The sequence below is a fragment of the Solanum dulcamara genome, chromosome 6, assembly GCF_947179165.1.
Source record: "Solanum dulcamara chromosome 6, daSolDulc1.2, whole genome shotgun sequence".
In the NCBI taxonomy this organism is placed as follows: domain Eukaryota; kingdom Viridiplantae; phylum Streptophyta; class Magnoliopsida; order Solanales; family Solanaceae; genus Solanum; species Solanum dulcamara.
This window is the reverse complement of record NC_077242.1, coordinates 74,600,215-74,626,195: the sequence shown is the minus strand read 5'-3', so window position 1 is coordinate 74,626,195 and position 25,981 is coordinate 74,600,215. Positions and strand designations below refer to the sequence as shown.

The window sequence follows — 25,981 nt, the reverse complement described above, 5'->3', positions numbered from 1 at the left end:
CATTCATATTTGATAAAATTCAGATAATTGCGACTCTATATACAAATGATGACTAGACACCCGTCACCCAATGATTTGATCTAGTGATCGATAAAGTGCTTGGGCTGTGCCCATTCTCCCTCTTCTTCCGCTTTCTTTGTTCCACCTCTTCTGAACTTTAATAGTCATAGATGGCTGATTTCTCTAGTAGCTTTGGCTGTCGCTGAGTGAAAGGGATTTTTCCGTTGGTTGATTCTCGAAATTGAAAAAAAAAAAATAGGGTTGATTTTCGTCTTGATGAAGTGTAGAACGGGGTTGTCTTTCCATTGAGCCCGGGGTCATTTTGCCGAGTTCCTTCGACATGGTTCTCTCAAGCGCCCTAGTATACTCTACTTGTTCACCTGTGTCGATTTGGGGTACGGTCAGTTCACCGGGAGGATCGCCCTCCCAATTCGAAGTTGTTTTTGAGGTACCCTTCGTTAAGAGGGCTCTGTCTCAAGTGTCCTTTGTGACCGGTCAACCGTTAGGCTACTATGGTAATTGGCCTAACCCTACATAAAATGAGTCTGCTCTATACTTTTAGGGTCGAAAGACTAAACCAAGACAAGTGAGCTAATGATGTCTCCTTCATCTGAAGATGAAAGCTCAAGATTCAATTCCAGGATGGCTCATAATTATCTCCTTGACTCCTTCTAGAACAAGTAATTAAGTAGTTAAAGCTCCATACAGGTTTGTCTATATAGAGTATAATAATATAACATATCATAAATGTGATGAAATCATAAATTGACTTCTTCTACTCCATTTATCTTGAGAAAAATATCGAGATAGTCCCTCAAGTATACAGCTAGAATTATTTTCATCCCTCTAAAATTACAAAATGGAGACAGTTTTGGTCCACTCTAATGGATTGTGTAAAGTATTAACATAATATACTAGATAATTTAAGGCCCGAGTACGGTCTCTATATAACTAAATCACCCCCACCCCCCTCTTGGATGTGCTATGAATTCGCATTTTTGCAAGAGGATATTTCTACCATTTGAATCCTGGTCACATGACAAAAACTTTGCTAGCAAGTTTTATTTTAGAAGAAAAAAAAATGAGGCTTGATACCTGCCATATGATAGAACGATGATAAGTTACTAGCATTTGATGTCAAGCATATACTATTGAGAAATTAATTTGATTCTTGCAATTTTTAAGCACAAGCCACCAAGGTTTGTTTCCAATTCTACTACTTATGTTTTTATGATATTTGATTAGTCACAACTATAGTGATGGTACTGATTTCTTTTTAGACTTCATACCCCTTTTGATGAACTAACAAATATTTGTTAGCAACTCACTAAATAACATTCTTGGGACTCAGGTTGGGGTGCAACGTAACTAAGAGAGTTATTCTATTTAAGGCGAAAAACAAATGAGTAGACACGGATGGTTTAGTGTTTGAGTCGATTGGTCAGACGATGACTACATCACTTATTATTTTTTGTATTAGCCGCCTATCTCAAAATGAAATGGGATGGAATAGAAAGAACATGAAGCGTTAGCACTACATTTTGGGGATAGGCTTGTGCTCTTTCATAGCGCCGCACAATGGAGACATTGTAGTGAAGTATAAAGATCAAAAGAAAGAAAACAAGACAACTATTATTAATATATGTATCTGAATTAATCGTACTCCAATTCGAACACCAGACGGAAATTCAAAAAACAAGGCACATTTAATTCCCTTATTGTCAATCGAAACAATATCGAAACTGAATAGAAATTAAGATGATTGAGACAGTATAAAAGCTAAATCGAATCTAACGATTAACACCACTAAAATGCTTGTGAACATGAGTCATCTTGCAATCAATTGTGTGATTGTTACAGTGTTAACTTCTTCTCTTTGTTGCACTAAGCCATATTTTTCTTCATCTTCTTTTACAGAAAATGCAGACCTCTTAGGGAACTCCATGAACAAATTTGCAATATTTTTAAACATATTAGAAACTTCTAACATTGTAGGCCTATCCAATGGGTCTTTTTGGACACATAGTAGTGCAATTTGCATGCAATTTAATAGTTTGCAATATGATATATTATCATCAAGTGATTCATCCATAAATTCCATGCCTTTACCATCTCTCCACATCTCAAATGCCTGTATTATTTTTTTTTTAACATAGCCAAAAAAAGAAGGTTAAACCCTGCATTTTGTTTAAAAATATACATTTCGAGTTCAGCTGAATTCAGTAACTTTGATTCAAATCCTATATTTGTCGTAAGAAGGTAATTGAACACTTACTAATTTGGAGTCCAATAATTTAAAAGGACTAAAATCCTAAATCCATAAGCTTTAAAAAATTCTAACTCCACCTCTATTTGTGTATATACCCTAATTATTATTCAGAGAAAGTAAAGAGAAAAATGATAATTATACTTTATTATTTCTTGTATTGAATCGAAATAAAAGACTACCTCATTATTTATAGAGAAAATAAAGATAAAAATATATTTTTTCAATTTAATGTAGATCCTAAATATATTAGAAGGAAAATAATTATTACAGAATATTTATAAATAGATTTTTTATATTTATAACTAAGTAGCCACCACATACATGTAATAATAACTACATTTAAAATTATACAAGTCATAGTGGGATTGATAGAAAAAATCCTGATAAGGAAAGCTTACTTTTTCTTTTATGATAGGTCTTATGCAACGCAAAATTTTAATTAATCAAATCAAATATAAATATCGATTACGAAATAAAAATAAAATAAAAAAGTTATTGCAACTCACATATTCAAGAAGGTTTAAGTTGTCATCTGGACCATGTAGACATGTATTCTTCTTCCCACTTATGATTTGAAGAAGTAGTACTCCAAAACTGAAAACATCAGATTTTGTTGAATATCTACCTTCAATTGCATATTCAGGTGGAATATAACCCCTACAAATAAATATATATATTATAAGTAATTCACATAAAAACAACTTTTTATATTATAATGTAACTTGCATAAAAGAACAATTTCATAATCTTGAAAATAAGATAAGTCACGGAGTAACGTTTGCATCAAAAGTAACAAATATATAGCATGTGTTTGCATATAGGCTTCTCTCATTTAATCATGAATAATTAATAGATATTTTCTCTTTATTCGATCACTTAATTACCATGGTAGGTTGATATGGTTTGGTGTAAACGTCTAGGGTTGTGTTGGGTATGATTTTTCTGGAAAAACTTTTCATGAAAAATAAATAACTTTCTTGCTTAATTTTTGATATTTGGTAAACAAGAAAAAGAATATTGATCCATGATATTTTAGAAAAACACTATTGGTTGGTGTGTGGAGTGTGGGTTGAGGGGTAGAGGGGGGTGGTCAAGGAGTGAGGGTTAGAGGCATTATGGGCGGGGGAAGAGATAATTAACTTGAAATGTCGCTAATGGAATTTGTTTTTCCTATTTTCATTAGGAAAGTTACTCTCCTCTTTTTTAAGAAATTTGTTTTTTCTTAGAAAATATTTTCAAAAAATACCAAACATGTAAACTTTTTGAGGGGTGGTCAAGGAGTGGGGGTTGGGGGCATTATAGGTGGGGAGGAGACAATGAATTTAGAATGACACTTATTGAATTTATTTTTCCTACTCTTGCTTGCTTCCTCTTTTTTAAGGAAGTTATTTTCCTAAAGAAATATTTTTCAAATAATTTGACCAAGTAAAAAAATTTCTTTCATACCATCAAAATGTATTTGGTAAGTATATATTAACTATTACTTCAAGAGCATTTATATATAATTTATGCACATACTACGAGGGCAGAGTGGAGAGGAATGGGAATTTGGAGGATGAGGGTTGGAGGCGGCGGGAATGGGTGCAGAAGGAGACAATTAATATGAAATGTCACTTACAAAATTACTTATTTACCCTATCACATATATAAAATAATTTGATAGTGTAAAAATTCTTTACGATGGATATAATACTTACATTGTTCCAACTATTCTGCTTGTATTTGCTTCAACTTCATCCTCCTTAAACATTCTTGCCATTCCAAAATCAGAAATCTTTGGTTTCATTTGTAAGTCCAATAGAATATTGCTGGCTTTTATATCCCTATGAATAATTGTCAATCTTGAGTATTCTTGAAGGTATAATAGCCCTTGAATAATGCCTTCAATTATTTGCACTCTCTTCTCCCAATCTAGAAGAAATCTTCTTTCTTGATCTACATGAAAAAAAATTCAATTGATGAATATATAATAATAATAATAATAATAATAATAATAATAATAATAATAATAATTTAGACCTTGTACTATAATATAATTTTTCGACAAAGAAGATCTAGATGGATGCCTAGATCAAGCAATACATATTAGTATTAATCAGCACTAACAATATAGTGAACTTTTTATGCTATCAATATAATTTAATTTTTTATAAAAATAATTTTTTTTATATTATTAATGTAATTTAACCTGATATAAAAGATAATCCTTTTTTATATAACTAACTTTAAATATATGGATATTTACCTATAATCATCTTTTAATTGACTATAGCCACTCCACTATACCGATTGTTGATATGATATAGATAAGTTAAACTCAATATAAAAAGAAAGGGCAAAGAATGACTTACTATAAATGTAGTAGTCCAAGCTCTTGTTGGGCATATATTCATAGATCAACATTTTTTCTTCATTCTCAATGCAAAATCCCACAACTTTTACAAGATTTATATGTTGTAATTTTGCTGTAAGAATCACTTCATTTTCAAATTCTTCCAATCCTTGAGATGAAGTCTCTGATAGCCTTTTCACTGCTATTTTTTCTCCATTCCTTAACTTACCCTAATTGAATTTAAAAGCAGATTCAGAATTTCGAGAAGATTGATGCATTGTTATGAAGAGGTGAATTCAAATAAAATTGTAATCAGTTCAACCTTTAAATTCTTATGACACATAATTTCTAATTATTGTTTTACATATATAGTTATACTCTAAATCAAAGATGTTGTGATCAAATAAAATTTTAAAAGAATAGCTTAATAAAATGCAAGACATAACACCAAATGACAACTTAGGTACACCAAGTTTTAGAAAAGAAAGAAAACACTAATAACTAGTTAGAAAGGTAGTGTATCAAAAAAAAAAAAAGGAATAAAATAGATATAAAATTAAAATTTTTAACTTGACCTAGAGAGGTGCACCCAATATCTATCGTAATATATAATATTTTGAGCTTCAATACACAAATATATAGACCTAGAAAAAGAAAATACACCATTTATTGGATTAATGAATGACATGCTTAACTATGTTTCGCCATAAAGCATAAATATAATGAATATTTTCATCGTCCTAATTTATGTGGCATCATTTTTGTTGTATGTGTCCCAGTATTAAAGAATTGCTCTAGCTTTAATTATTCCTCATATTCAAGACTCAAAAGGTATCGTGCCCCAATAGTCTCTAATTATAAAAAACTAAACAAAATAATAAATATATATAAAATTCAAATATTTATATTTATTGATTTAATATAATGGTCAAAATCATTTTTCCCCGAACTTTGGTTTAAAAATCAACCCCCAACTTTCAACAATAATCATTTCCCTCCCCCCCCCCCCCCTTTTTGGTCATGAAATGTCCATTTTGCCCTTGATTTTTTATCTTCCATCACCTATTTATACAAATAAAAATAATAGGTAATATAATAGCTTTTAAATATATTTCAAAAATAATACAAAAATATTAATAAAAATAAAGGTATATCCTATAAAAAAATTAAAAGATTATCTATTTGTATTGTAAGTAATTTTTTATTATTTTATTTAAAAAATACTTCATTTTTGACAAACAAAAATTATTTATCTATTCAGACATTTAAGAATAAGAGAAAATTGAAACATGCATTTAAATACATATACATATTAAATGCATGTAATGTTAAAATAATAATAATAAAAAATAACATAAATTTTAATGACAAAATGATAAAAAAATTATTATACTTATAATTTTAATTTGCTTTAATAAAAATCTATAAATACTTAGATTAAGAAAGATGAATAGTATACATTAGAATTTTGATTATTATTAAAATATTCACGTTTTACTCTACTCATTTATTTCATTATAGAACGTCAATAATTTATATATTCAATTAGGATTTTTTTTTACTTTAGTTTTTTCGAATAGAAAAAATAATTTATGTTTTTTAATAGAAAATTTGTTACCTAGAATAAAAAATAAAAATTCATGATTTTAAAGAAGTAAAAAAAAAAGACAAAGTTTGATAATACAAAGGTTAAAAAAAAAAAAGACAAAGATTGATAATACAAAAGGTAAAATAGATATTTTAAAAAATTTCATAAAAAAAAGGGAGAAAATGATTATTGTTGAAAATTAGGAGGGGTTGATTTTTAAACCAAAGTTCGAGGAAAAATGATTTTGATCCTTTAATATAAATATCGATAGAATTTACCTCGTAAACAGGTCCATATCCACCTTCTCCAAGCTTATTTTCAAATGAAAAATTGTTTGTAGCTTCTTTCATCTCATCAAAACTAAAATCTTGCAAATTGCTATTATCTCCACTTTTTCTTGCTTTATTTTTGCTTTCCATGTTGTTCCTTTGGTTCCTCTCTAACTCTAATAAAAAAAGAATATCAATAATACCCCTTAATTCAATTCCTCTTTAATTACAATAAATTTAAAAACAAATCTATTTTTATTTTTTGATTAATTTGATCTTTAGAATTCTTAATATTAAATTTAGAGTCCATTTGTCTAAGTTGGTTAAAAGTATCGATAAGCATCAAGTGTTGAATCATATTTTATAAATAAATTATTACATATATGGATAGAAGTGTTGAAATTGAAGGTAAATTGTAGTGTGTTTCGTAAAAAGTTATTGATAGATACTTTATTCATAAAAATGACTATAACGTCCTTGAATCTATTTATAAAAAATTTATAAATTTTATAGTATTCTCCTATATAATTTTTTTTGATCAAATCAAAAATATTTATAAGCTATAAAATTATAAGAGTGAATAACATATGATTTTTTGCGATTTTTTGGTTTATAAACCCTTGATTTAAAAGTACCTTTGGTGTTACCAAACGTATAGTCTGTATAGATAAGTCAAAAACAGAAAATACTTATAAATTAATTTGGCAGATTTATAAGCTTAGACAAAAATCCTATACTTTTAAAATTGTAAGCTCAAGTTCCATTTTTATTGAAATATTTTTGAATAAAAATTATTATTCGACAAACCAACCTAACTAATAATTCTAACATATTTAAAAATTTTAATCAACTTTTCAAATAACTTCACGTAAAATGAGACAGAAGGATAGTTACCTTGAAATTTAAGTACTTGTCTCCTTCGATGACACCAAATTATCAACAGTAGCAATATCAATATTAATACTGCACCAATTGGAACCAAAATGATAACTAGTCGATTGAGTTTTTTCTTCTTGTTCACAATTCCTCCTTCTGTCATTCCATCAGCTTCTAAATTTATAAAAAATAATTATATTAAAAAGACAACAACACAATTATAATTGAGTCATCCATAGATATAATATATAAATAGACACTCAAATTTGATTTTAATTGACAAATAAACACTGCATATTTAGAAACAAAGGTTTTTCCATTGCGAATCAATAAGAAATTTATGTTATAGAACATGATTTTTTCACTCATGTCCCACCGAACTAGCTCACTGGGAAAATGTATAGTGGAAATAGATTCTCACTAAAATATTGAGAAACTTTCTAATTTTTACATATGAAAATATTTTTTCCTCATCGATTCAATCAAAATATTTGTGGAAATAACTACTGATCATTTTTCAGTAGGAAAATAATGATTTTTTGTGTCTTGTGGACATCCGGTACTGACGTGACACATAAATTTTTGAAGGTGTCTAGATGATCATTTTGTAAGTTAGAGTATTCAATTGACACAATAAAAACAAGTTAAAGATGTCTATATATGCATTCTTAAAATTGAAATGTTTACGTTCCTTTTTTTTAATATAAAAAATAAATAACAAAATGAAATGGAGTTAATTTATACCTTGTGAAGCAGCATGAGAAAGAACAGAATTCCAATTAGTGTCTCCTGAAATATCCATTGCATAATAACCAAGCAATCCTCTACTTTTAATGTAAGAAACTTTAGTCCTAACACTTTGAATATCATCATAACTAATCCAAGTATTTCCTGAGTAACAATAATCTCCAACAATTTTATCATCATGTACAGTCGTAGCGCGATGCTGCACTATAAAATCCCTAATTTGGGCATATGTCATCCATGGGCCATCGTAGACGTCCGATTTTCCGATAGCCGGAGCCCTGAGATCGTGAATATTTGTATTATTCAATTGCCACGCGTATCCAAAAAAGGGAATTCCGAAAACTATTTTTTGCGGCGATATGCCTTTCTGAATCCATTGGTTGAGTCCGTCGCTACCACTCACGCCTTTCACTGGGTCGAATAATTGTGCATGTAAATTCGTTTGTGAAGGCGACCAATTCGGTCCGTAGAAATCGTATGCTAGTAGGTTGATCCAGTCTAAGTTTCTTGCCAATGATTGAACCGGGTAACTCGAACCATTGACATCAGGCGAACCGGAAACGGCTGCCGTGAAAAGTAAAGCCGATTCGCTAGAGTTTCTTGCCTCCGTGTTGATAGCTTCGCGCCACTCATTTAAGAGAATACCTGTATAATATATAATTAAATAAATAAAAGAATATCTTCGGCTAACCGTTCAAACGTTTACATTAAATGCTCTTAGTACAAAGTCGATTACACTTTCAAACTTCTTGTTTTATAGTTAAGGTTAGATATATCCCTGTTATTACATAAATAAATTATATTTACTCTTATTGACTAACGATAGAGTGTTGAGATGTAAAGAAAATAGTTAAAGACATTAGAAGAGTTAGTTAGATGTGAGGGTAGTATAGTCATTTACTACATATCCAGTTAGAACTAACTAACCACCATTTGTTAGTCAGTTAGCTCACTAACTAGCTATATATATGTATAGCTAATCATGTACTGTGACTGATTAGGGCATTTCAGCCCAAATGTTGAAAGGAAGATTTCTCTTCATTCTCTCTGCATCTTCATCTTCTTCCTCTGTTTCTTCTTAGCTGTATGAGAGAGGCTCAGTCCTCAAACAAGATCATGGTATCAGAGCATCCGTCACAGTAATCACTGTGAAGATCGAGTAGAGTTGAGTCAAAGACTCAAGAGTAGAGTCAAAGATTCATCAAATTTGTCAAGTTCATTTTGCAGATTTGAGCTTCCTTGAAGCTAAAACTGCAATCATCACTGACTTCCGCAACAAAAGGTTCAAAAAAAGGTTAAAGAAATGATAGGTGAGGCTACCACAGATCCAGTCCAACAGCTCAATCAAACGCATGTCAATGTCCAAAGAGCTGGAATACCTGTGTCTACAAGCTCTGTAAGTAACAATGGACAAGGTATTGACTATAACCATCCCCTATTTCTTAGTCCTACAGGTGTGAGTGGTATTAACATCATATCATTTCAGCTACGAGGTGTTGAAAATTACACCTTATGGAATCGCTCAATTAAACTTGCTCTGTTAGGAAGAAACAAATTAGGGCTAGTGGATGGAACATGCAGGAAAGAAATATTCAGTGAAGAACTATGGGGCTAATGGGAAAGGGTAAATGCGATTGTGTTGTCGTGGCTAATGAACTCAGTCTCAAGGAGTTTACTTAGCGGAATTGCATTTGCTTCAAGTGCTTCAAGTGTGTGGACAGACCTGCAAGAGAGGTTTGACAGAATTGATGATTCGAGAACTTACAGCTTGCACAAAGAAATAGCCACTCTACAACAAGGAACAGTTTCTGTATCAGCATATTATACAAAACTGAAAGCATTGTGGGATGAGTTTGAAGTATTGGTGCCATCACCTTGTTGCAATTGTGAAAAATCTATAGGTTTTGTAGCTCACATGAACAAACAAAAGTTGTACCAATTTCTAATGGGATTAAATGACTCCTATCATCAAGCTAGGAGTCAAATTCTTATGATAGATCTTCTACCAACCATCAATCAAGCATATGCTATGATAGTAGGGGATGAGAGTCAAAAGGCTGTGGTTACAGGCATCAACAATTTGGGACTACACACATCTAGTCAGGATTCAATTGCTATGTACTCTAGAGTTGGAAGCAGTTCAGGCAGCAGTAATAGATTCAAGAAGAATACATTTCTCATCTATGAGTTTTGTAAATGTAAAGGTCATACCAAAGAGTCCTGCTACAAGGTTGTTGGGTATCTACCAGATTTCAAATCCAAAAGGAAGGTACAAAGTGCAAACATTGCATTTGCTGATACTACTGGTCTTACTAGTCAACCTCATCAAGCAGTTCAGGCTAATTTCACTTATGGCCTGAATATGTGGAGGATGAATCAGTATGGGGCAGAAATATCAAAACACCAGCTGAAGAGTCTACTTCTAACAAGACTGTAAGTCAAGCAGAGAAAGATGTCAAGCAACTACTTCAGGGGTGTACCTTCATAAAAGATCAGTATGAACAAATTCTAAAGATGATGAGCCAACAGTCAGATTCAAAAGTCATTGCACCTAACTGCAATAAGGCAAACAATGTAGGTAAAACATTACTTGTAACTGAAAACAGTGATGTGTGGATTGTAGATACAGATGCAACAAATCATATGGTTTCCAAGTTGGAGATGTTACTAAAGGAGTCTGTGATAAAGCTTGACACTCCTAAGGATGTGTGTCTACCAAATGGTGGTATAACTCATGTAACTCACCTTGGGTCTTATAGACTACCATCTAGAAGTGTGATAACTAATATGTTCCATATACCAGAGTTCAAGTATAACTTAATGTCTGTCAGCAAAATAACCAAGGAATTAGGTTGTCCAGTCTCCTTCTTCCCTGATTTTTGTGTTTTCCAGGAGCTCTACACTCGGAAGGTGAAGGAAGTTGATAGAGAAGAGGGAAGCTTATATCTGTTGTGGAGACAACTAACTCAAGGTAATGCAAGTAACACTATAGAAGACTCTGCTTATATTGTTGATGTTGATTATTCAACAAGCAAGGAGGCAGACATGGAACTATAGCATCAAAGACTTGGGCATGTATCTTCAGCTGTACTTGCCAAGTTGTTTACTATAAATAAAATCAGTATGTGTAAGGTGTCTAATTGCTTAGTATGTCCATTTGTAAAACAAATCAGATCAGTTTTTCCTTCTAGCATCATCAAAAGTACTAGCTGTTTTGACTTAATACATATTGACCTTTGGGCACCTTATAATACAACTACCTTTGATGGCAACAAGTATTTTCTTACAATAGTTGATGATTTCTCAAGAATGACTTGGCTATTCTTACTTAAACAAAAATCAGATGTATGTGTATCTCTTAAACTCTTTCTGCAGTATACTAAGAATCAGTTTGGCAAAGTAGTCAAAGTACTAAGGTCTAATAATGGTACTGAGTTTGTTAACTCAGTATGTGAGAGTATGTTCAAATCACTAGGGATTATACATCAAAGATCCTGTCCTTACACTCCTCAATAAAATGGTATTGCTGAGAGAAAACATAGACATATGCTAGAGGTCACAAGAGCCCTCAGATTTCAAGCTAAAATACCTATCAGATTTTGGGGTCATTGTGTCCTAGCTGCTACTTATCTGATCAACAGACTTCCCAGTAGTGTACTTGAGTTCAAAACTCCTTATGAAAGACTTTATGGTAAGAAACCAGTGCTATCTCATCTGAGGACACTTGACTGTCTAGCCCTAGCAAAAACTCTCACTGAACATGATAAACTCATGCCCAGATCAAAGGCAACTGCTCACATGGGATACTCTGAAGTGCATAAAGGATATATTCTATTTGACTTGCACACTAACTCCTTCTTTGTCAGTAGAGATGTTACCTTTAGAGAAAACATATTTCCATTTTCCAAAGATGACAATTCTGCCCAACAGCACATATTTGTACAGAACCTGCAAAGACTAGGTGAGACAGATCAACAATTTTCTCAACTGGCTCCATTATCAGTTCCAGGTGATGTTCCATCTGTGCTATCAGAAGGGGATGCATGTGTTGATACAGGTGGCTGTGAGCAAGAATGTGTGCAGCAACTTGAGCCACACAATGATGCTAATGACACTGAGGTACCTCATACAGGAAGTCCAACTATCACTAGAAGATCCACAAGATCTAAACAGCCTCCCTTAAGGCTAAAGGACTTTGTTTCTCTGAATGTCCAATATCCCTTGTCTAATTATGTAAGTTATTCTCATCTCTCACCCTCTCACCAGTGTTTTATTGTTGCTACCTCATCTGTGATAGAACCAACCAGCTATGAAGAAGTAGTCAAGGATCCAATATGGGTAGAAGCTATGCAAGCAGAGATTCAGGCCTTAGAAACCAACAATACCTGGGAGATCACTTCATTACCTGCAGGTAAAAGACCTATTGGTTGTAGATGGATATACAAAGTCAAATACAAATCCACAGGTGAAATAGAAAGATTCAAAGCCAGGTTAGTTGCAAAGGGATACAGTCAACAAGAAGGCATTGACTACAAAGAAACTTTTTCTCCTGTTATGAAGATGGTGACTGTCAGAACTATCCTCTCTATTGCAGCTTCCAGCAGATGGCATATTCACCAAATGGATGTCTTTAATGCCTTCTTACATGAAGACCTGGAGGATGAAATATATATGCAGCTGCCTCAGGGCTTTGTTAGTCAAGGGGAGAAGGTGTGTAGACTAACAAAGTCCCTCTATGGACTCAAGCAAGCTCCAAGGCAGTGGAACCATAAACTTACTGAAGCTCTATTGTCTCTCAGGTTTAAACAAAGTCAATATGATTACTCCTTATTCATCAACAAGTCAACAGAAAGTATTGTACTTGTACTTGTATATGTAGATGATATGTTAATAACTGGGAGTAGCCTAAAGCTGATAGAAGAAACAAAAAAGGCTCTACAAAGAGCCTTCAAGATGAAAGACTTAGGAGAGATCAAATACTTCCTGGGGATTGAATTCACAAGATCTACAGAGGGGATACTTATGCATCAGAGGAAGTATACTATTGAACTCATAGCAGAAGTGGGGATGACTGTAGCCAAGCCAGCAAGAACACCTATAGATGCCAACATCAAGCTTACATCAAAGCAGTATGATGAACATATAAATAAGGAGCAAGCAGAATCACATGATCCCCTGATAGACTAGGCAGCATATCAAAAACTTATAGGTAAGCTTTTGTACCTAAATATGACAATGCCAGATATAGCTTTCAGTACCCAAATATTAAGCCAGTTCTTGAATCAGCCAAAGAAATCCCACATGGATGCAACACTAAGAGTAGTCAGATATTTGAAAAAGCAACCTGGACAAGGTATACTATTATCCAGTAAATCAAACAACTAAATTACAGCATTCTGTGATGCAGACTGGGCAGCTTGTGCACTCACCAGAAAATCAGTCATGGGCTACTTGATCAAGATGGGAAATTCATTAATATCATGGAAAGCCAAGAAACAGACCACAGTATCAAGGAGTTCAGCTGAAGCTGAATATAGAGCATGGCTTCTACTGTGTCAGAACTTTTTTGGCTGTTGGGAATGTTGAAAGAAGTTGAGACTAAAATTGAGGTACCAGTGCAGATGTATAGTGATAGCAAAGCTGCAATTCAAATTGCAGTCAATCCAATGTATCACGAAAGAACAAAACATATAGAAATAGATTGTCATTTCATTAGGGAAAGACTGCAACAGGGTATGATCAAAGTCGACTATCTACCAACCCAAGAACAACCAGCTGACATATTGACTAAAGGGCTGCCTAGAGCTCAACATGAGCATCTCCTATCCAAGCTAGGGGATTTGAACATTTTTGCACCTCCTAGCTTGAAGGGGAGTGTTGAGATGTAAAGAAAATAGTTAAAGAAGTTAGAAGAGTTAGTTAGATGTGAGGGTAGTATAGTTATTTACTACATATCCAGTTAGAACTAACTAACCACCATTTGTTAGTCAGTTAGCTCACTAACTAGCTATATATGTATAGCTAATCATGTACTGTGACTGATTAGGGCATTTCAGCCCAAATGTTCAAAGGAAGATTTCTCTTCATTCTCTCTGCATCTTCATCTTCTTCCTCTGTTTCTTCTTAGCTGTATGAGAGAGGCTCAGTCCTCAAACAAGATCATAGAGACTTTCAAATTTGCCATGATGAAACTTTACCATTTCGCAAAGTTGAAGGACAAATTCAAACTATTTTGTGTATTTAATTTCAAATGTAAATTTAACCCTTTTTTTCTTGTAGAATTTTTTTTTCCACTGAAAAGCCTTTATCGTTAGGTCAGGGCCGACTTCAGCATGAAGCTACTGAAGCCGAGGCTTTAGATTTTTAGCAATTATAGGTTTAATAGTCCTGTAGATTTTTTCTAAAACAAAATATTGTGTACTTTTAATAATCTTCCGTCTCATATTAATGTTGTGATAGAGCCCAAAAATAATTATTTAAGATTAAAATTGATAATTATTTTCAATATTGCTCAATCCTAAGAAAAAGAATCTAATAAATAGGAATAATTTATAAGTAAATTATACCCTATATTTATTATTTTGCTTAATGAACGTGAGGGACAAAGGGAGTAGAAAGGTAAGAAATATTTCAATTAGATAAGAAGATTTTATCATTTTTCAAATGCATATATTGTTTGTAGAGTTCCTATAACAAGTGTCTCGGCTGAAAAAAAAATCTGAAAATTAAAATTGATAAAATCGATTATAAAACAAATTTATTCATAATTTTGCATCTAAAAAGTTATAAAAATAAAATTTAAATAAAATAAAATATTTAAAATCTTTTTTTTCTTGAGAAAAAAATTAAGGCCACATTTTAATATTTTACTTTAGGCCACAAATAATATTGAGCCGCCCCTGCGTTAGGCAATAATGACAAATTTTACTCACTTTTAGAATGGACTTCAACTATTATCGAAGAGCAAATCTAAATTATTTCGCAAAATTCAAGAGTAAATTTGAACTACTTCCTTAGCTAACTAAGTATGGACTCTCTATAAATATTGATGTTTTAAGATATGAAAGTAAGGTTCTCATGTGGTTACTCAACTAATACTTGACTTCAATTTTCTGAGATAATAACTATTAGTTGAGTGACCATCTGAGAAATCAACTAATTCAAAATAACATCAAAGCAGGCAAAGGTGTCTTGTTCAGAGATTTCGTCAATCATATATGTAATGACCCGTTAGGTCATTTTAAGAACGAATCCTCTCTTTTTCATAAAACAATCTTTTCATAAATTTAAGTTGGAAATTCTGGACTATTCGATAACTACGGTTATTTAGTTGACCGATAATTTTAGATAAATAATTAAATTAGTGGACTAAATTGACAATTTATTTAATACCCTATACCACTTTATTTTATTAAAATAAGTAAGTAGAGTTTCTCACTTTTAGTACATAATTAAAAAAAAAAAGGGCACGCAACTCCTCTCAGGTAAACCACCAAAAATCTATGAATTATGTATATAGATATATGTCATGTTGTGTTATCATCACTAATTTGTTGGATGTGAAAGTGAGAAAGCAAAAGGGAGAAATTAATTTGTAGACCTTCAACCGGCAGTTGATGGCGATTTTTAACTTGAGGAATACATGATTTTGGGTGGCTATCATTTGTAATCATGGCTAATGATTGTCTCAATCATTAGGGTTACCTGGCATGCTAGGACTTCACCAAATAGTCAGACTCTCATTCATGCCAACACCCTCCCTGTAACATCTGTAACTAAGCTGCAGCAGCCCCATTGCATTTGTTATGTGCAGGCACATAAAATACCTTCAAAGGAGCTGCTCATCTCTCCATTGAAGGCAACAAGAAGCTGCCTACAGGTGGCAACTTTAAGTTCATTAAGTATAGGATTAATGATGAGCCTTGGTACACCAAATGAGCTCCAACAATCTGCAGTACATAAGGAGCACTTACAAGTCCAAAATGCAAGCTCCAGCAACCTGCAGATTGGCAGGTTTGTATGCTTTCATTTTAGTTGCTTGTGCAGGTATACTAAAGAACTCCTACACATGGAAGCTGCTGAACTGACATACTGCAACAACCAACAACATCAAACAACATATGGGAGACTCTCAATATTGCAAATACAGAATTTAAAGAAGCCAGCTGCAACAGAGGATTGGCACCACAGTCAGAACTGTTGGACCTGCTCTTGGAATTGTGTGTTTGCTTGTTTGTTTGCTTGTTTGTTTGTGCAGGTTGTTGGAGATACAGGCAATAGTGGAACTAAGATGGAACTCCAACAACCTCAGAGATAACATCCAAGAACCAACAACACTATCATGAGTAGCTGTAACATGTTACATCTCCATCAACTTCATATACATACTGTGGGAACACAACACCAAACAACTGCTCAACCACACACCAAACAACAATTCAACCACAGAGCTGAAGCTGAAGGTGCAGACTTGAAAGATGAAGTTCAACAACATCAGCAACAACAGATTCTCCACAAAAACTCCAAGGCTGTTGGCTACTATAGTTCCATATACTTCCTCTCCTTTCAGCCTCCTTAGCTGGTAATCATGATACAAAGGCACACTTCACCTGGACCTACTTGGTACGACAAGACTAAAAAGAGCAAAGATGAAAAGAATTTCCCAGCCCATGCGAGATAGAAGTTTTGTATACTTGTTCTTCTTCAATGAAGCTATGTCTGGTATGTAGCATAGTTGGAATAGGACTAGTGTAGGTTACTTTTCGTTTTCTCATGGAAGGGGAGAGTCTCCCTCATTTATGCTTTCATAGTTGAATTGTACCGGGAGGAGTCCTCTCACAGGTTTACTGCTTTCTAGTTATAGTTAGTCTCTTTTTTGTATCGGGGATGAGTTAGCCGACCTTAATAGGTTAGCCAACTTATGAACCACCATAGGATCGGAGGTAAGGTTTGTGTCCCCCTCCTTGTATTTTTATTTTGATTATTTATGTTAAGGCTTGGGGGTGTTGCTTAACCCCTGACTGTGCACGAGAGGTGGGAGCCTCGTGTAGGGTCTGTTCCCATAAAAAAAAAAAAAATCATTAGGGTTAGTGTATAATGAATTGTAGTGGGTTATCTTCGAACCGTGCACAATAGTAATATAGATGTTGTTAGTTTCGAAAGTTTATTGTGATTATTTATTTGAATAGATTGCATTGATTTTGAAGCCAAGCGAAATGAAAAGTCTCAAGTCCTGAAATGATTGTTCAATTATTTGAGGCAAGTGAACTTCTAAAACTCCGTAAATCTTTAGAATTCTCGAATTTCCTTTCTTATGTGCATTAGGGAGCAATGAAAATGAGGTGATATGTTATATATTTATATGATTGATCTTACTAAATCAACGGGATTAATAAAAAGGCAAGGTGTTGCTGTGATTGTGATTGAAAAATGTGAAATTCTTGATATTGACATTGATGTGAATCTTATGATATGCCTTGATAGTTCTATTGTGAATTACTTGAACTTGTCATTGCTTCATTATTGTGTGCACATGCCGAATTATATTTTGTTCTTGGACACTGTGATGAGATGGAGAGTGTGATGCTGAGGTCATTTCCGGCGAAAGTGTGATGCTGAGGTCATTTTCATAAATCTTTAGAATCCTCGAAATTCCTTTCTTATATGCGTTAGGGAGTAATGAGAATGAGGTGATGGGTTATATATTCATATGAGTTGATCTTACTAAATGAACGGGATTAATAAAAAGGCAAGGTGTTGCTATGATTGTGATTGAAAAATGTAAAAAACTTGATATTGACATTGATGTGAATCTTATGATATGCCTTGATAGTTCTATTGTGATTGTGAATTACTTTAACTTGTCATTGCTTCATTATTGTGTGCACATGCCGAATTATATTTTATTCTTGGACACTGTGATAAGATGGAGAGTGTGATGCCGAGGTCATTTTCGGCGAGAGTGTAATGCTGAGGTCAGTTTCGGCGAGAGTGTGATGTCGAGGTCATTTTCGGTGAGAGTGTGATGTCGAGGTCATTTCCGACGAGAATGCGATGCCGAGGTCATTTTTGGCGAGAGTGTGATGCCGAGGTCATTTCAAGCGAGAGTGTGATGCTGAGGTCTTTGCTGGCGAGAGTGTGATGCCGAGGTCTGAGCATCCTTGCATACTTATTTGTGGTGTATTGATTCTTTTGTTTGATTCATGAGATACTTGTGATTTCTGTATTGTGATGACTTAACTGTGATTGTGGAACATATTTAAACTTTGTATTGTAAGATCTAGGTTGGGCTGATTTTCTGTGTAGGTTGTTGTTATGGAGGTTCAGTTGGGATGAAAAGAGTTCCTGTAGTCTTTAGATTTGCCTAGTTTTGTTAGTTGACTTGTTGAGTATCGTGTTGTTTGGTACTCGCTCCTTGCTTCTACACCTGTGTAGGTTCTAAGTTCGGACAGTGAGTTTGAGTTATTCATTATCCTCCGAGGCTTCGAAGTGACTTAGAGAGGTAGATGATTGACGTCCAACGATCTCCCTTGTCCCTTTTTTATTTTATGATTAGTTCTATTTGAGATACAAAGACATTTGAGACTTGTATTATCTTTTATTTTATATTTATTAGTGGTTTATACATGTGACAATCATATTTTGGGGTTATTTGAGACTATTTAAGACTTTCGCTTTTGTTTATTTTATATATGTAGTATTTCTGCAGTATTTCCTATAATTGTTGGGTTTAGGCTGTTAGTAATTTCTAGTTTATGGACTCACATATTAATATATTTGAACATAGATATGTTATTATTCCATGAGTCCTTTCTTATAATCATGATGGAAACTTATAAGAAAAGATACATTTCATGAAAATGTATTCTAAGAAAAAGTACCTTCCATGAAAAGACATTCTAAGTGAAGGTATCTTTTCAACATGAAAAGACACCTCAAAATCTATAAATATACATGGTCCCTAAATCAGAAGATACATTCTATTCTTTTTCTCTCCATCTTAGATAAAGAATAACACAAAGAATTATCTTCAAGGTCTTGATATCAAAAGACCGTGGTGTGGAGGCCAGAGTCCTTATGTATACTCTTGATATTGTTGATACTATTGTGTTGTCACTTGATCTTGATCTTATTGTTTGTCACCTGTTAAGTGGTATAGCTGATTTCCTGTTATTACTTTATGTATATTGGTTTCTATTTTGAGTCGGCCGATGATACCTACTCATACATGTTCCTCTATACTGACCTCTACTTGTATTTTTCTTTATTTTATATTGTGAAGTGCAGCGAGTGTACCATCGATTTCGACTCGACCTCAGCTCTAACCAGTGTTTAGTGCTAGCTCATGTTGGATTCTCTCGGTCATGGCATGATATCCTTAGTTTTCTGACACACTATGTTATTTATTTATTCTGATGTTTGATATTTTCAGACTTAGTATTTTAGAATTACATGTCCTTGATGTGATGACTTTCAGATTTTGGGAAATGATATGCAATAGACTCTAGTGGATTTGTATTTGTTACTTTAATAAAATTTTAGCTTCCGCATTATTATCGTATTTTATAAGTTGAACAACTAATATAAGTTGGGGTTTGTAACGTTGGTTCGCCCACCTAGAAGGTTAAGTGTGGGTGTCACTCATGGACCTTTTTGGATCATGACTGATGTTATGGCAGTTGTTGCGCATCACTTTTCCATAAGTTTTTGTCATAAGATATCTAGTTTCAGAACTTGATGACTCAACTTTCTCTAATCAATTATGAAAAGTGTGTAAAGTAAAGTGATATTTGGCTAGATTTGCTTTTGTTGGAGTTTCTAGAGTTATTAGATAGATGAAAAGTGGCATTGCAAGATTTTTTCAGTCTCCGATCTCTTTTTATAATGTTGTACTAGTCCATGAATTTTGTTAGTAAATATGAAATCCTTAAGACAAATTCCTGATATTTTGTAGTTCAACCATTAAGGAGACTCTTATCAATGGAACATGTTGATAGAAAGTTTCACTTTCATTTTGTCAAAGATCATTTTTTTTAATTAGAATGAATTTTTTTCATTACTTCAGTTGGTGATTATCAACAATAGACTTGATTGATTTATGAATTAAAAGTCTAATATCTTAATCATTACGTCACTAGTGTTTTTTATTTAAGAGTGAGTAGATTAAAAAATATGTTGCCAAAGTAACCTCTATTGTGTAAATTCTATTTATTTTGAACATGTAAATATGTTTTATCTATGTGAAATAATTATCCTAGAGGAAGATTATTTTGGTCAGATTATGAATAGTCATGAATATGTGATACATTTGTAATGCATGCTAGTAATATGTCGGTCCAAAAAAGGCATATTGTTAGGCTGCTTAAGTAATCAATGTTTATGAATTCTATATAAGAGTACCACTTATAAGTTATTATTTTTGTCCAAACACTAAATAATATGTACTTGGTATCTTGAGATGGGCTCACCTTTCATATATGTGTGTGTTTGATAAATATTAAAAGTCAAAGCATAATGATATAAAATTCCTAGATGTTAAAGAAAGAGTTCAGAGATGTCTTATGTCAATTGAGCATATTAGTTGTTACACTCGGTAAAATTATCATAATACCCCTAGAATAAAAAAGGCTTGCACAACACATCATCCTTAACTTTTTCGGTCAATCTAAGGCTGGAATAACGATCATGGGAAAAAATCATGTAGAAAAGTGGTCAAAGTTGAATTTTAGATCAACCGGATCATACGATAATTTTTTGGAGTAAAACTGAAATTCCAAAGGAGTACGCGATCAGTCCGCATCACAGACTTGATCCAGGATAGTTCAATTTTTACCATCGGAAAAAAATGAACTATGAGGGAACAAGTCTGCGTCATGCACTTGTTCCCCCACAGGCCAAATTTTTCTGCCAAGGTTACTTATAAAGAGGGGCTTTCTGGTTTTTTCTCCACCCCTCCTCTACTTAATAGATCTTGGGCGCATTTATAAGCCCATGCACTATGTTTGGCCATTGTTGTGTGGCATTCTGAGAAGTAATTGAAGTCAAATGACGTGTTTTGGATGAATATCAAGCAAGTGTGAAATAAGGTATGAGTCCAACATATGCAGGAATTTTGCAAAGCAAAAGGCAGGAAAAATGGTCCTGGCGCTATAGTAGCGCGATGCGCCACTGTAGCGTCAAAACCTGCACAGACTTTAGTGGCGCGACGCGCCAGGATGCAAACTACTGAGGCATGTTTTGAGCGCGATAGTGACGCGATGCGCCATTGCAGCGCCAAGTGAAAGTCTTCAGAAATACTCTGGGGCGTGATAGTGGCGCGATGCCCCACTGCAGCGCAAGCGAAATTGTTCAGAAATTCTCTGGGCGCGATAGTGGTGCGATTCCCCACTGCAGCGCCATCAACTTTCCAATTATTTATTATTCTACCCTTTAATAATTGAAAGGAGAGAGAGCACTTTAAATAGTGGGGTGTGCTAGGGCAAGAGTAGAGACGTTTTTGGAGGCAGAAAAAGAAGAGAAGAAAGACGAAAGAAGAAGAGAAGCACAAAAACATCTTAGGTTCTTTTCTTACCTTAGTGTATTTTAATGTATTTGGAATTGATTCCTTGTTGTTGTTATTTACATATGAGTAGCTAAACACCCAAATTCCGGGGCTATAGCTACGAAACATGATTTAATAGCATTTAAACTTGGTGGAAGATGGGTTGTTGATTATAATTACTCTTCCATTCTTGTGATTATGATTTTGATGTTTGGCCAGCATTAAGATATATATGTTGTTTATCTTGAATTCGGAAGAGGACAGGTAGATAGAACAAAGAAGGGAAGAAATATGTTCATACTAACATACGTTAGCGTGATTAGTAGATAGGATGCTTGTGACACATACCTATTTACCACATTTGGTTATGATAAAGAATGATAGTTAAATGCGTTTTTATTATTTCATACCTATCACCGCTCAATGATGTAGTTAGGTTGGCAATGAAGATAGGCAATTATAGGTCGGAAAACCATAATTGGATTATTAACCCTTTTTATCAGTAATTAAATAACCCCTCGGAAACTAAGATTGAATGATAGTAAACTTGATTTCACGTTATGTTATAGCCCTGGAATCTCTTAAAGCCTGATTAATATACATAACTATTGCATTGTCTTCACTTCGAGAAAGTGTTTATACTTCCGAAAATTAGTAACAAACAATCTTAACCTCATTGCATAACTATAATTAGTGTAGGCATTTGAAAGAAACTGTTTGCCTTATCAAGGTCCCTGTGGGTTCGATATCTGGCTTGAAAGAGCCGTTTTACTACTTGAGAGACTACGTACACTTGCGTGTGCAATTGTAGCCACAACATTAACCCACGACTGATATAGATCTTTTTCGACCTTAAAAGAGTTCCTAAGTGCATTCTTAAGTCCTTTATGCTAAATTAACTTAAAATCTAGGGCTAAGGAGAGGAGAAGAGGTTAGGGTTCAAGCTAATCAAGCAAATCCGTTGCGGTTTGATTGTCCAACCTTGTAAGGCTAAGCTAAAGCATGGACATTGTTCTTTCATGTGCCCCATGATTGTGATAGGTTGATTTGTGAATGAATTGAGTCCCCATAATTGTGTTTCTTGAAAATTTTCAAACTTAACATATTTTTACATAATATTGCAAAATTGATGATTTCTACGAACCTGTTCTTGAACAAATGATTTTTGATGATTTACTTCATAAGCCCTCATGATATTTTGACTAATATTAGATAAATATGATTAAAGATTGAGTCTAGAGCCTTGAACTTGCGAATGTATAATTGTGATAGGGATGTAAGCATGATGATAGTCTTGATGAAACTTTATAGTCTTTGCATCTTCATTATTGAACTCAATTGAATAGTCTCAACTAAACGTTGTCATAAATAATTATCCCAACTACTCATAAATGAATGATTTGGGAATGATTGGAAGATTGATTATCCGAAAGGATTGATTAGATAGAACCGATGAACTGATAAAAGTCCATATGATACTTGTTGATTGGTTTGATTGGGATTGATTGCCTTATGAGAATTGATTCTTGGGATCGGAGGAGTATCGAGCAACGAATTGGGTAAGAGTAAGTAATAACTCGAACTCAATAACTACGTAGCCAGTATAGGAGAGGATTGAACCGTTAAAGTCGGATGTTTTACTTGATGTGAATGTCCTGAAAAGATAGGACTTGATTGCTTGATTGGATGATTTGTCCTTTACCCCGGCAAAATACTGGACGGTTGTGGCAACAGCAACACATTTGTTATACGGTCACTGGCTCATAAGTGATTGTTGTCGGATAAGAGAAACTCGCATATAGGTCTTGATAGTACTCTGATTTGATTGGATTGGATCGGATAGTATACGATTGGTCTATATCTAAACCTTACTCTTGCTTTAGACTTATAACATCCTGATCGAGTTTCTTACTTCTTGATTTGAGTTATTTGAGTTGATAGTATTCCACCTTATGCATATTTTATTCTATCATATTATATACTCGTACATTCCATATACTGACGTCCATTTGGGCCTGCATCATTTCATGATGCAGAAACGGGTACTAGAGATCATCAACAGGCGCATCATTGAGGATCTATTCGTATTCAGCTGATTGGTGAGTCCTCCCTACTTCCGGAAGATGCCACACTTATCTTTCTAGCTTTTAAGTGTAGTTTTCTTCATTTGAATTGAGGTAGCCATGAACCTGTCATTGACACCAATTAGATAGTAGTGATAGAGGCTTTATAGACTAGATTGTTGACTTGTTGATTTGAGATTGTCTTTTGGCTAGTTCATTCATACTAGTCTTGTTGATTGGATTAGATAGATTGTTGGCTTTTGGCCTTATTCTATAAGTTATTTTCTTGATGAGTAAGTCTTCCGCTGATAGAGAGTTGATTGAATGATTGTGTAAACATGCCAAGTGGTTTGATTGGGGACTAGCAATAGTCTCTGATTGCCGGCAACGCCTAGGGTACCCTCCTAAGACGTGACATTAGTACAAACTCGATGATTGCGGATCCTCTCACAATTTGCCGCCTAAAGTGTTTCATAGGTACGTGGCTCATATGGGTGTTATCAGATTCGATGATGTGTCACTTTAGTGAGAGTTTATATTTTTGTTATGCTTTTGACATGTTAAAGTTTATTTTCTGTACAAATTGAAGTTTTATGAAATTTATGAATTTCATGTGTTTATTGGTAACTCTGAAAAAATAAAGATATTAGCTTTCCATTGCGGTTTGTAACGTAGAAGAAAGTGGTTTTGGATTATTAAAATCATAAAGTAGGACTAGTTGAAAATAGACATGACTTAGATTTTTTGTTTTACATGTAATTTTCGTATTTGATCTTTGTCATTGGTATTGCTGATATTTGTGACCATTGATGGGTTTAGTTACGAATATATGTTACAAAAACCCCTTTGATTTTATATTGGTATTATCGATGGACCAGATTGTTTTAAGATATTTCACTTAAGATAGCAAAAGTTTGTGCACAATAAAGTTTCATTTATGTACGATTCTTCAAAAATATATGTGGTCCAAGTGGGAGATTGTTAGTAATTTCTATTTTATGGACTCACATATTAATATATTTGTATATAGATATGTTATCATTCCATTATCACTTTCCTATAATCATGATGTAAACTTATAAGAAAAGATACCTTTCATGAAAAGGTATTCTAAGAAAATGTATCTTCCATGGAAAGACATTCTAAGTTAAGGTATTTTTTCAACATGAAAAGACACCTCAAAATCTATAAATATACATGGTCCCTAAATCAGAAGATACATTCTATTCTTTTTCTCTCCATCTCAAATAAAGAATAATACAAAGAATTATCTTCAAGGTTTAGAAGATCAAGTCATTCAATCAAGCTATTGTCATGGATAAAGGTTAGTGTTCCATTTTCATTCTTTTATATTGATATTTATGTCTAGTGATTTACTTATAAATCTGGAATGAATTATTTAAAGTTTTTCAACATAGGCTGATTTGTTCCGGTGGGATAGGACAACCGTCATCACATCCGATTTCAGGTCGTGACAATATATAAGAAAAAGAAAACAAATATTCAGACATGATATCTAATAGTTGATTAAATTAGCTCATAGATGAAATGACCACACAGTTCAACATACCGTACCTAAATTCCTCATGTCATCAGCTAATTCTGGGAATATCCAACGAAGATCAAGGCCATGAAATCCCAATTGTCTGGCTAATTTTATTGATGAATCAATAAAACTTTTTCTTGAATTTGGTGTTGTAGCCATGTCTCCATATGCTGTGGTATTTGCACCTATAGACAATAATGTTTTTGCAGAAGGATTTTTTTGTTGGACTATGCTTATAAATTGTGTGAATGATGAATTTGGTGAAGTGAGAATTAATTGATTGGATTGGGAATTTATATCAGCAAATCCACAAAATAAATGAGAGAAAGGAGTTAAATCAATTTTGTCTAAGTCTAATCCACTGTCCCTAAGCAGGTAAAAACCTCCCTTAATTGTAATATTTTGGCCATTAGAGAAAATGATTAGTTGGTGGAGGAAGAAAAATGAGAAAACAATAGTGTAGAAATAGGCCATGGCTGAAACTAGTATGATTTTGGGTGAGATATATTTATATTATATAGTTTCAGACGACCAATGAGTCGTGGTGAAATGGTTGAAATTTATTCATTCTTAATTAATGATATCAGATTTAAGCCTTTGAGAATGAAAACAATCATATTGAGAGCGCCTTCTCTAAAATTGTGCCCTACAATATGCAACTTCAAATTTAATCGAACTTCAATTTAAATACTTTTAGACACCAAATAAAAAATAATATTTGTGTAGCTATACAAATATTGTATTAATATGA

The 25,981-nt window shown here is 33.4% G+C and overlaps 1 protein-coding gene across 1 annotated transcript; it reads right to left on the bottom strand.

Annotated features, from left to right (window-relative positions):
- Positions 1-1,606: 1,606 nt before the first annotated feature.
- Positions 1,607-25,704, bottom strand: LOC129891504 (G-type lectin S-receptor-like serine/threonine-protein kinase At1g11330). Its single transcript, XM_055966891.1, has 8 exons — positions 25,260-25,704; positions 8,079-8,726; positions 7,353-7,508; positions 6,468-6,634; positions 4,621-4,831; positions 3,967-4,204; positions 2,776-2,926; positions 1,607-2,131 (listed from the first exon to the last, which is right to left on the bottom strand). Exons 1-8 carry the CDS (start codon positions 25,702-25,704, stop codon positions 1,829-1,831), a joined length of 2,319 nt encoding a protein of 772 aa, XP_055822866.1. The 3' UTR covers positions 1,607-1,828.
- Positions 25,705-25,981: the final 277 nt, after the last annotated feature.

What these genes read in the sequence shown, in the direction of transcription:
- LOC129891504 (XM_055966891.1), bottom strand. Translation starts at nt 25,704, where the DNA reads ATGGCCTATTTCTACACTATTGTTTTCTCATTTTTCTTCCTCCACCAA. An exon ending in TTCTCATGCTGCTTCACAAG is followed by an intron (nt 7,509 to 8,078) that starts GTATAAATTAAC and finishes TTATAAATTTAG; the next exon opens with AAGCTGATGGAATGACAGAA. An exon ending in ACTTAAACCTTCTTGAATAT is followed by an intron (nt 2,132 to 2,775) that starts GTGAGTTGCAAT and finishes AAAATAATACAG; the next exon opens with GCATTTGAGATGTGGAGAGA.